Raw genomic sequence first — 12,410 nt, 5'->3', positions numbered from 1 at the left:
GTATACTGACCTCGATTCCGGTGGTGGTGAGATCGTCCGTACTGGTAGAGGAGTCGGGTTTTTTTTCTCTTCGCCGGGTTAGTGTTTTCTGTTGGCAGGCAAGTGTTTTCCATAACGCACTGCGAAAAGCAATCGTCGATAAATCTCTCAAATTGAGATTTGTGTATTTGTAATCCGGTTGGGGAATAACTAATTAGATGGAGAATTAGGTGGATAAACTGTATTTTTAATGGACGAAGTCTAACAGGCGCGCACTGCCAAGTTTGAATCTCCCTCCTTAGCTGTCGAATTCTCAGAGCTCACGCATGCCGTAAACGTACAGGGGTTTTAACTGAACATGCAGCCAAGCCTATATTTCAACGTCCATTTTTTCAGTCTGATCCTCGAAAATAGCGTTGCTGGTCACTTGAGGATGCTGATGCCCAAACAGTATTTTTACAGTTGGAAGCCTGTACCTCTAAAATGTTAATACGTATTAGCTAACTTGGTTGTGATTGACTAGTGAGCCCAGTCCCAGAACACGTACGCAGCACGCTCTCATGCGCACCCTGAATGACAGGCGCGCAGAGAGGGCAGGTAAAGAGACAGACAAAGCCGGTGAAAACTTTGTGGATTTTTTTTGTCGGACCACTGGGATTCGTCCCGGTATGCCCGATGACCAGCACACCACTACTTACAGTTGGCATTTTCAGACTCCAGTAGAAACCACACACTAAACATAATTGTTGTCAGGGGTGAAAATGAGTAAAAGTAGAGGTAATATGTTGTCAGAAATAGAGGGAAAAAACCCAAGGCACTCACGCGGTAAAATCAAAAAGCCTTCATTCTGGCGGGCTCAGTCAAAACATACTTAAAAATGCACCTACGCGTTTTGGCTACTCTGAGCCTTCATCGGGGAGCTTTCCCGATGCCACACAAAAACACGATGGCTGCAACCAGGCAACCAGGTAAAACGGTTGAGTAATGGGTGTGGCTATGGTCCCTAGCCGATCAGCACCACAGCTCCAAGTCCACAAACAAGCCACTAGGGGGGTGTTCCAGAAAGCGGGTTTAGTGAAAACTCTGAGTTAGTTAACTCAGAACAAGTGGTAAACCTCCTAATTTCCTAACAAAACAAAGCCATAGGGCTCTTCTATTAGGAGGTTTACTACTTGCTCTCATATTCATCCCTGACGAGGTACCGGTGGTGGTTCCAGTTCTCCTGAACGAAGGACTCCACTATTACGCGACAGGTACATTCAACACCCCTTCACTTACCCCTTTTAAAATAACCTCACCCTGTGCTACAAGTGTTGGCCTAAAAACCATACTTTATGACATGATTTAAGGTGGAGATTATTTTCTGAAAACACGTATGGTGTTTCTAAGTGGGATGTATCTCAGCAAACATGCAGGTGCTTTGCTGAGGGAACCTGTGAGGGTTGTAAAAGGAGAAAAAGGCTGAACTGTCTAAAGAGGTTCCTACACCGCTAACACCGTGACACTGTGATACAACCCTCTGAAGAACGTTTTCAGTGTTGTGCTGACCAAGCATTTCTTTGCAAAGAACTTAACGGAAACTCATAATTTATCTGTAAGCTACTTTCCCCAGTGTAGATATCCATTTATCGTTGAGTGAAAAAAACCCAGGACTAACAGTTTCAAAAGGAAGGGGGAAAATGTCAGTTTGACTGGACATTGGCGGAGAAAATGATCAGAGAAGATCTTCAAAATTTTTAATCACTTAATAAGGTCAAGACTGCCATCTCTAGCATCTATGCCAGCTCTATTTACAAAGCAAAACAGCTGTTTTATCAGCAACAAGTCGTTGCCTTGTTAAAGAACATATTTCACCATCAGAAAAAGCACCAGACACATCTGTTGCCTAAAGCTTAATATGGACTGGAGGAAGCAGAAGAAATAGTTCGTAAAAGTGTCATACCTCCACTCTTTGGAGCAGTATCATATGCTTATCTGGCTTTGAGTGAGAGTGTAGAGCACATTGTGTTTGGTAGATCTGATTCATGATACTGTTTACAGGCAGTGCGATTTGACCTGCTGCTGTTGTAACCACGGTGGCCATTAGATGGCAGTGTTGTCATAGAGTTTATTATCATACAGGTGGGAGGTAAGGAGCGTTCGTTTGCCTTAGTTCCCATATGAACAGCCTAAATGCTACAGAACAAACAATGACTGAGGAAAGGCTTTTTCAAAGCTTTTGAATTCCATAAGCCCTTAAAATCAGTCACGTATGTAATAAACAGGAGAATAATGCAAAACAAACACATTTATTTTCACAGACTTGTGCAGGTTTCAGTTTGGAAAAGTGTTTCTTTCTAAAAAAAGAGAGTGACTCTGTCTCACACCCTGCACTCTTGTTAGCTCCTTTCTGATCATAAGGAACAAACAAAAAACATAGTGGCAGCTCAGTAGTTCACAGACAACATTCACTCTGACTATGGGAGGGTAACTATGTGTTTGATGTGTGTGTGTGTGTGTGTAATGGAGAGAAAGACAGTGAGACTCTGGTGTCCAGACTCACTCGTGTCTTTGTCTCTGTAGTATGGATCTATTATGTAAGCTGCCTGAGAGCTCCAGTGTCAAACAGCCACTGTCCACTTCTACCCCACGCGATGTTTTGGGGAGTGCATTTTAAGACATCTTCATGAATCAAACCCCCTCAAAATTCAAAAGTATATTTAAAGCACTTATATTTAAAGTATATTTAAAGCACTCAGACCACCAAATATGTTTTTAATAGATTTAATAGTGCACTTGACTCTGATTAATCTGTACAGACATAACATTAATAATAAAAAAGATAGAGCATTTTTATTTCTGTAACTTAAAGCATAACATTTACAATAAAATAACAAGTTACATTTAAAAAAAAAAAAAAAAGAATATCTGAGGTATAAATATGTGAATGCTTAAATTAACTGTCATTTTCATGCATTATCCTTATTCTGACAGCATACGCTTAATGTACACACATGTTTACAATGCAACACGTTACTGAGTAAATTAGTTATAAATTTGTACATGGAAAAGGCTCTCAGGGCCATTAGTGACTGTAAATCAGAGCGCACTTTGCCGGTATACTAGTTAAACCTTTTACTTCATTTCAGGTAACACTGACAAACAAAAATGAGACAGAAACATTCGTTGTTGTTGTTGTTGTTTTTTTCACCTTTCCATAAACATTCTCTATCCTCCTCTGACTGACATAACACAGAGAACTGAAGACAGTCACCTCGGTAAGAACTCCTCACCATAACAGCACACCTCCTCAAAAGGCCCCTTTCAAAAGTGGGCTGTCTCTCCCTCTGGTCTCCCTCTCTCAGACACCCCTCTTCCGCTGTGGCCTCTCAATTCCAGGACTCGACGGATGACAGAAAAGACCGCCAGGGCTTTTATCAGATCATCAAACAGGTCATGAAAAGCCTTAGATAAGAGATGTCTGCTGAACGTGGCCATTTAGAGTATGACTATACAAATCAGTGAGAATCAGCCCTCTTTCTGACCAGTGTCTCTTCCTCCAGGCCTGCAGTCTCCACACAACATTTGGTCCGTCACAACACTGGTTTCCATTTGAGATTCTTCTCTAAGCAGAGCCCTCTGAACTGTCACACATACACAAGTGATTTACTCTTCAGCTTCAGCCTGACCTGACTGAAATCCACACCTGTCCATCCAGCCATTCACCCTCCACTAACTGGGATTAACACATATGGCGAATATAGAAGTGTAATGACCATATTGACACTGACATAGCTGTGTGTAACAGTCTAACACTGTGACATTCACACACACACACACACACACACACACACACACACACTTAACATGGAAAGCTGTAGGTATATACACTGTATTCCAGAGGCAGTGCATGGAATATGTGTCATATGTCACCTTTTCTCAGAATTCAAACACACTGTACATCACTCCCTGTACATAAAATACTATACCTCACATTACACACACAATCATACACACACTTATAAATCTTCTTGCTTCCCAGAAGCAATAGCACCCCTCCCATTGCCTTGAGCCGCTCTGTGATGTCACAGCGAATGATGGAGCATGTCATGACATCACATGGCGTTGCATCATTGGCGGTGATGTCATAATGGTGCAGAGAACATAACATCCCCTCCAGTCACAGCCTACTTTTGGTTTTTGTTTTTTTAACCTGTCAATCAAACATAGCTGTGCTGGCAGGGGAAACTGTGTCTGGCAATCATTGCCCTGCCCCAGCCCCGCCCCTCCCCACGCCCCCATCCCAGCCCCGCCCCAATGCCCCCAGTGGTCCTCGGGCCAGGCCACAGGGGGTCATACTGTTGTAGTGTAATCTTCATTGTGTTTCTCCTCCTTATCAACACTGGGAGTGAGAGAGTCACTCAGGAGCCTCTGAAGGTCACATTTACGGTTTGTGTGTTCACGTGTGTGTTTACAGTTTGTATGTTCTCGTGTGTGTTTTCATTTGTCCAACTGGCAGATGAATGAGTCTCGTATCCTCACGACCTCAGCGGCACTTAGATGCCCATAAAGCTTATTGTACCACTCAGGGAAATGACCCCTGAAAGAGAAAGAGAGAAAAGTTATTGGCATTATGACCTACTTTCCATAATTCCTCTGTGTGTATGTGTGAGAGAGCGAGAGAGACATAGAAGTAGAATGCATGTGTGTGAGAGCATACCTGCAGTCGATTCTGGAGACGTGTGTGAGTCTAGACTTCGTGGGGCCACAGGGCTCGATGAAGTAGCGGGATGTGAGAATGTTTGCCCGGACGCCCAGCGTGGCTGCGCCCTCCTGATCCACAGAGGTGCATACCAGCGCACACGCTCCTTTGGGCAAGTCTGTCGTCCACGTCCTGTCAGAGAAAACATACAAACGCATGCGCACACACCTTTAGCATGTTGGCTAACGTGCTAATGTTTTTTTCACAAACAGCGACAGAATGTGAAACGTGTAGGAACAGAACAGAAAAGAAAAAGGCAACAGAGAGGTTTTTCCAATGTGTCATCCTTTCTCCATAGTGTCTCTTTCTCCTCTCCATTCCTCTCACAATGATGATAATAATTATATGATAATCATATGAGACAGAGAACTGTCATACAGAATCATTTGGAAAGAAAGAGAGAGACAGACAGAAGGAAAGAAAGAAAGAAAGAAAGAAAGAAAGAAAGAAAGAAAGAAAGAAAGAAAGAAAGAAAGAAAGAAAGGAGGGTAAGAGAGGGGTTAGAGAGAGAGGAGAAGTGGGAAGGAGACAGAGACATTCCGAGAGAAATCCATGGAGAAGGACGGAGAAACTTTACCGGAGCACCAGGTGGTCTCGCGGGGGGTGAGGTGCCATGGTATTGCGGACATACTGGTAAACCTCCGTGTTTTCATCCAGTGTCTCTACCACCCTGCATTCCAGCAGGTCCTCGTCCCAGCGGACCTGTTCTCTCAGAACCCGGGTCAGCACCTCCTCTGCTGCGGCAGGCACCTCCACTGACACCTTCCACAACCGCAACGGAGAGCCGTCATGCACCTGAGGACAGACCACAGTCAGACTACCATTAGTGACAGACCACAGTCAAACTACCATTAGTGACAGACCACAGTCAGACTACCATTAGTGACAGACCACAGTCAAACTACCATTAGTGACAGACCACAGTCAGACTACCATTAGTGACAGACCACAGTCAGACTACCATTAGTGACAGACCACAGTCAAACTACCATTAGTGACAGACCACAGTCAGACTACCATTAGTGACAGACCACAGTCAGACTACCATTAGTGACAGACCACAGTCAGACTACCATTAGTGACAGACCACAGTCAGACTACCATTAGTGACAGACCACAGTCAAACTACCATTAGTGACAGACCACAGTCAAACTACCATTAGTGACAGACCACAGTCAGACTACCATTAGTGACAGACCACAGTCAGACTACCATTAGTGACAGACCACAGTCAAACTACCATTAGTGACAGACCACAGTCAGACTACCATTAGTGACAGACCACAGTCAGACTACCATTAGTGACAGACCACAGTCAGACTACCATTAGTGACAGACCACAGTCAAACTACCATTAGTGACAGACCACAGTCAGACTACCATTAGTGACAGACCACAGTCAGACTACCATTAGTGACAGACCACAGTCAAACTACCATTAGTGACAGACCACAGTCAGACTACCATTAGTGACAGACCACAGTCAAACTACCATTAGTGACAGACCAGAAACTACCATTAGTGACAGACCACAGTCAGACTACCATTAGTGGTAGTAACAGTAGTAGTAGTAGTAGTAGTAGTAGTAGTAATATCAGGGGTGTAGTTTTTTGTCATGTTATTCTTAAAGGGCAACGCTTTGTGTAATTGAGCTAGATGTGAAGTTCTTGATTGAGACTTTTAAAGACTTTTAGATTTTTAGTTTGAAAAGCAGATAAGTGTCCATAGTAACAGTGAAGTCGAGTGTGCACTGTTTTTGGGGTATGAACTGTTTGAAGCAGTAGTTGTATCAATACAGTCATTAGTGGCTGTATTAGACTATAGACTGTATTAGACTTTAGGCTGTATTAGACTATAGGCTGTATTAGACTATAGGCTGTATTAGACTATAGGCTGTATTAGACTATAGGCTGTATTAGACTGTAGGCTGTATTAGACTATAGGCTGTGAATAAGTAATCACAGGGTAACTTTACCTTTTTGTAGGCCAGTTCGGCAGGTTCTGGAGTGGACAAGCTATCGTAGCCTCTGAACTTGTCCTTGGCCTCTTTGAGCAAAGCATCTAGGCTGTCCCTCAGGAGGGCCCTGTAGCCCTGTGCCCCCCTGCTCTCAATCAGGTCCTCCATCCGCACCGGGGTCAGGCCCTGCTCCACGTATGAATTACGGCAGCGTGACATCTCCTCAGGGATCTGGGAGGAGAGAGAGAGAGAGAGAGAGAGAGAGAGAGAGAGAGAGAGGGGGAGAGAGAGAGAGAGAGAGAGAGAAAGAGAGAGAGAGAGAGAGAGAGAGGGGGAGAGAGAGAGAGAGAGAGAGGGAGAGAGAGAGAGAGAGATTAAAACCAACTCACAAGCCCAAATAAATATAGAGTAGTAATCTTAAACCTTTAATAATCTTAAATTCATTTAAGAACAAAACAGCAGCCATTGGAACTGACACAGCCTATAAACTGTGTGAGTAAAATGAATTAGTTTTACTGTCACATAAAATTACCTCAGCCAGGCAGTTGTGCTTTGCTCTTATTGCACTATATTGTATTACTTGGTCTTATTGCACTATATTGTATTACTTGAGACAAATTGTGCTAATAAGAGTTAGTCCATCTACCACAACTGTTTTAATTCAGAAAAGAAAATCAGGATAGATAGCTTCTTAGGGCCCATTGAGAAAAGAGAAAAAAGAAAAGAAAAGCAGTGAAGAGGCAGAGAGCGGTCTGAGGTGGAGGGGCGAAGCATCCTGTTTGTCTTAGTTTCCTCCCGCGCTGGCCTTGCTCTTTCCTGACACAATCCTATCTCCTTCACGCATTAGCTCTCAGATAAATGCGTCGTGTTTCATTCAAAAAACCCTCAACAGTTTGCAAAAAAAGGAACAGCTTGGTGTTCTGATCAGGGAAGGCACAGTCCAACTGGAAAACAGTTATCTCTTCACTTCCCCTCCAAGGTCAATCACTGACTAGAAACCGTCAATTATGGGGGGAGGGGTGGGGGGGGGGTGATGGTGCATGTAATATCATTGAGAGGTCCCTCTGTATGCATGCAGGAAACCTAATTAAGCCTTTATTTCATTTCTCTACAGGAAAACAGAATGCTGTGATTTAAAGGGTTGTCTTGTGCTGGCTCTGGACTACGCTGGAATGCAGCTTTGTCTGTGCCCATCTCGAGTTGGCATCTTAATCGAATTTATGTTTTCAGTCTCTGCTAACGTTCTTCAAAATGCATTTGTCCAGTGAGGGACTTCCCGACATGTCCTGGTAGAGGTTGAAGGTGCGACAGAGGAGTTGGTATAACCGTGCCCTTCAAGCACAGGGTCACCACCTTACATAACTATGGTTACTGCATTCAGGAAGGCTGGCGTCCCAGGAGCGCCAGCCGTGTGACAGGGCTGAGAGTGAAAGGCATTGGCTTGGCCAGTGTTTTAGGTTACGTAACCACGATGCAGAGTGAAATGTTGAAACCGTTAGGACTAATGCTGTCGTAATGAGGCTGACAGATGCCAGTGTCTTTTCTCTGGGTGTTTGGTGGGCTGCTCTCTGTCTACCCGCGAGTGTGTTTGCCCTGTACGGAATGTACTGTGTGTCTTCGCTGGTTGTGCACACAGCGGGCGGAAAGAGTTTTAACAGGAGCGTATGAGAGGGTTGGTGTGTGAACGCGTGACAAACCTGGAAGAGTTTTCTGCACTCCTGAATCATATGGGCAAGACCGTGAGTAGCAGCAAGGTTTTCGCTCAGGTCCCGCTGATCCGGCTTGCCCTGAGTATTCTTCCTGTTCATCACCCTGGTAGAAAGAGAGAGGACAGAATGAAGAAGAGAAAGAAACACAATGAGGTAAGAATAAGAGATAAAAAAAAAAAAAAAAACGTTCTGTAGTCTTTTCCTTTTCTCATTCCTTATTCCTGTCTCCCATTATTGCTGGTTTGCTCATGTTGTTTCACTGTTGAGGCCTTTTTCCTGTAAACCCACACTGCATTCCAACCCCCCCCTCCTCCTCCTCCTCTCTCTTCCTCTTTCACCTACTTCCCATTTCTCTCTCCTGTTCTAAGCCACAGTGACCACCTCGTTTCCTGTTTTTAACGAGTATATGGCTTGTTATGTAAGTGTGTATAATTATACGGTCTACGGGTGTGAACAGAGCAGACGGAGTGGAAATGAGGCACCTCCCTGAGGAGAGAGGCGGTGCACAGACAGGCCATCAAACGGATGAGGACGCAGCCCGTGTGTTCGTACGCATTTTCCCCATCTTCAACAAACAGACAGAAACGTACACACACACACACACACACACATAAATACACACGCACTCTTACCTGGGTGAGGAGCTCTCTCTGCGCAGCGTGTTCAGGTGGAACAGTGAAGGGGCGAGGCAGACGGCCAGGTTGGTGCAGGTCATCTGGTTCTCCGCTACGTTGGCCGTCACGTCGCTGAGGAAGCAAAGGAGAGTCTGCAACGCCTCCCTGTTCTCGTCTGGCAGCAGGAGCACAGCTGCTCGCACGGCCTGCAAACGCAGCTCCTTCGGCATGTCTGACACAGAGAAACAAGCACGTCTCACTTCACAGCAGGCAAACACACACTCAACCTCACTACACTTTACAGCAGGCAAACATACACTCAACCTCGCTACACTTTACAGCAGGCAAACACACACTCAACCTCACTACACTTTACAGCAGGCAAACACACACTCAACCTCACTACACTTTACAGTCAACACACACTCAACCTCACTACACTTTACAGCAGGCAAACATACACTCAACCTCACTACACTTTACAGCAGGCAAACACACACTCAACCTCACTACACTTTACAGCAGGCAAACACACACTCAACCTCACTACACTTTACAGTCAACACACACTCAACCTCACTACACTTTACAGCAAGCAAACACATACTCAACCTCACTACACCTCACAGTCAACACACACTCAACCTCACTACACTTTACAGCAGGCAAACACACACTCAACCTCACTACACTTTACAGTCAACACACACTCAACCTCACTACACTTTACAGCAGGCAAACACCCACTCTACCTCACTACACCTTACAGCAGGCAAACACACACTCAACCTCACTACACTTTACAGCAGGCAAACACACACTCAACCTCACTACACTTTACAGCAGACAAACACACACTCAACCTCACTACACTTTACAGCAGGCAAACACACACTCAACCTCACTACACTTTACAGCAGGCAAACACACTCAACCTCACTACACTTTACAGCAGGCAAACATTCACTCAACCTCACTACACTTTACAGCAGGCAAACACACACTCAACCTCACTACACTTTACAGCAGGCAAACACACACTCAACCTCACTACACTTTATAGCAGGCAAACATACACTCAACCTCACTACACTTTACAGTCAACACACACTCAACCTCACTACACTTTACAGCAGGCAAACACACACTCAACCTCACTACACTTTACAGCAGGCAAACACACACTCAACCTCATTACACTTTACAGCAGGCAAACACACACTCAACCTCACTACACCTTACAGCAGGCAAACACACACTCTACCTCACTACACCTTATAGCAGGCAAACATACACTCAACCTCACTACACTTTACAGCAGGCAAACACACACTCAACCTCACTACACTTTACAGCAGGCAAACACACACTCAACCTCACTACACTTTACAGCAGGCAAACACACACTCAACCTCACTACACCTCACAGGCAAACACACACTCAACCTCACTACACCTTACAGCAGGCAAACACACACTCAACCTCACTACACTTTACAGCAGGCAAACACACACTCAACCTCACTACACTTTACAGTCAACACACACTCAACCTCACTACACCTTACAGCAGGCAAACACACACTCAACCTCACTACACTTTACAGCAGGCAAACACACACTCAACCTCACTACACTTTACAGTCAACACACACTCAACCTCACTACACTTTACAGCAGGCAAACACACACTCAACCTCACTACACTTTACAGTCAACACACACTCAACCTCACTACACTTTACAGCAGGCAAACACCCACTCTACCTCACTACACCTTACAGCAGGCAAACACACACTCAACCTCACTACACTTTACAGCAGGCAAACACACACTCAACCTCACTACACTTTACAGCAGACAAACACACACTCAACCTCACTACACTTTACAGCAGGCAAACACACACTCAACCTCACTACACTTTACAGCAGGCAAACACACTCAACCTCACTACACTTTACAGCAGGCAAACATTCACTCAACCTCACTACACTTTACAGCAGGCAAACACACACTCAACCTCACTACACTTTACAGCAGGCAAACACACACTCAACCTCACTACACTTTACAGCAGGCAAACATACACTCAACCTCACTACACTTTACAGCAGGCAAACATACACTCAACCTCGCTACACTTTACAGCAGGCAAACACACACTCAACCTCACTACACCTCACAGTCAACACACAGTCAACATACTGATCACTGCAGTGAAAATAGCTACAGTATCAGATTTACTCTATAACAGCTGGATAAAGTCCATCAAGTAGTTCATATGTAGTTAATCGCATGTTTGGCTGTGTGTCTTTATACACTGTGTGTTTGAATGTCAGAGAATCTGTGAGTTAATGGAGTGTGTGCCTCTGCCCAAGGCAAAAGTCTGTGGTAGTGAATGCAGGCCATGCTAAATGTCAGTTATGTAAGTATGTGTGTGTGTGTGTGTTGGTATTTGTGTGTGTGTGTGTGTGTGTGTGTGTATGTGTGCGTGCATGCGTGTGTGTGTGTGTGTGTGTGTGTGTACAATATGACGTCTGTTATCTAAGCCCTGGGGCTATGGGAATGAAAGAAACAGTCTTTCAAACACACACACACACACACACAGATCCTGCTTGTCTCTGTGGAATGTGGACTCCTCCTCTCTAACGTAGCCATACATTCAGTGAGTGATGCAGTGGTCTGTCTGTCTTTCTGGGCTTGTTTTCCCCTCTCTTCTCCTAAATTCAGCCCGGGAAACAGAGCACTTGAAAGGACCTTTGAGCCCCTGAGAGGGACATGTTTTTCCGAAGGAATGTTTTCCATGATCTTTGGTTCGGAAAACAACACCTTAAATAATATGTGACAACCCTTAGGTATTCTACCCACACCCACCAGTTCAGTGTGACTTCACACAAACAGTCTCTATTACACAGTCCATATACCTTAACTTCTAGATCTCTGTTACTATTATAGAACCCATGTACTTACGCAGTTACTAACAATTACCTGTCTAGGAAATCTCATCAGGTTTAATTTACATTTTATTTACATATTTGTAACATTCTTCCTTTTAGATTAAGATTTTTTTTTAAATTTACATATCTGTTTGACCTCTACAAAGAGATTTTCTGAACAATGTAATTAAAACCTAAAATAACAAACCAGTAAAAACAAAACAGAACATAAGAGGAGAACTCCAGACAAAACGAGATTCTCAGTCCGATCGTTTCCACTCACAGCAGAGAGCTCACTCCACTTTACCTACAGAGAGCTCCGTCTGTCACAAAAGAGCTTATCGGGTTACCTCCTTCAGTTCTGCTTAACCTACGGCGACTCTGTAGCCCGACAGTAAATTCTACTGATGAACAGAACTGTGATAGTTCAGTATAGTAAACTGCGTCTGTGATAGTTCAGTATAATAAA

General features: G+C 44.4%; 1 protein-coding gene across 1 annotated transcript in view; it reads right to left on the bottom strand.

The window, feature by feature from the left end:
* Positions 1–2,874: 2,874 nt before the first annotated feature.
* Positions 2,875–12,410, bottom strand: part of dlc1 (DLC1 Rho GTPase activating protein) — a 31,803-nt gene continuing 22,267 nt past the window's right edge. The window contains exons 9-14 of the mRNA XM_030788200.1: positions 9,020–9,233; positions 8,376–8,490; positions 6,697–6,909; positions 5,298–5,515; positions 4,679–4,852; positions 2,875–4,558 (exon numbers count right to left, since the gene is read on the bottom strand). Of these exons, the coding sequence (XP_030644060.1) occupies positions 4,459–4,558; positions 4,679–4,852; positions 5,298–5,515; positions 6,697–6,909; positions 8,376–8,490; positions 9,020–9,233 (1,034 nt within the window). The 3' untranslated portion in view covers positions 2,875–4,458. The remainder of the gene's footprint in view (positions 4,559–4,678; positions 4,853–5,297; positions 5,516–6,696; positions 6,910–8,375; positions 8,491–9,019; positions 9,234–12,410) is intronic.

The sequence above is a fragment of the Chanos chanos genome, chromosome 11 (genome assembly GCF_902362185.1).
Source record: "Chanos chanos chromosome 11, fChaCha1.1, whole genome shotgun sequence".
In the NCBI taxonomy this organism is placed as follows: Eukaryota; Metazoa; Chordata; class Actinopteri; order Gonorynchiformes; family Chanidae; genus Chanos; species Chanos chanos.
This window is presented reverse-complemented; position numbering and strand designations above follow the sequence as displayed.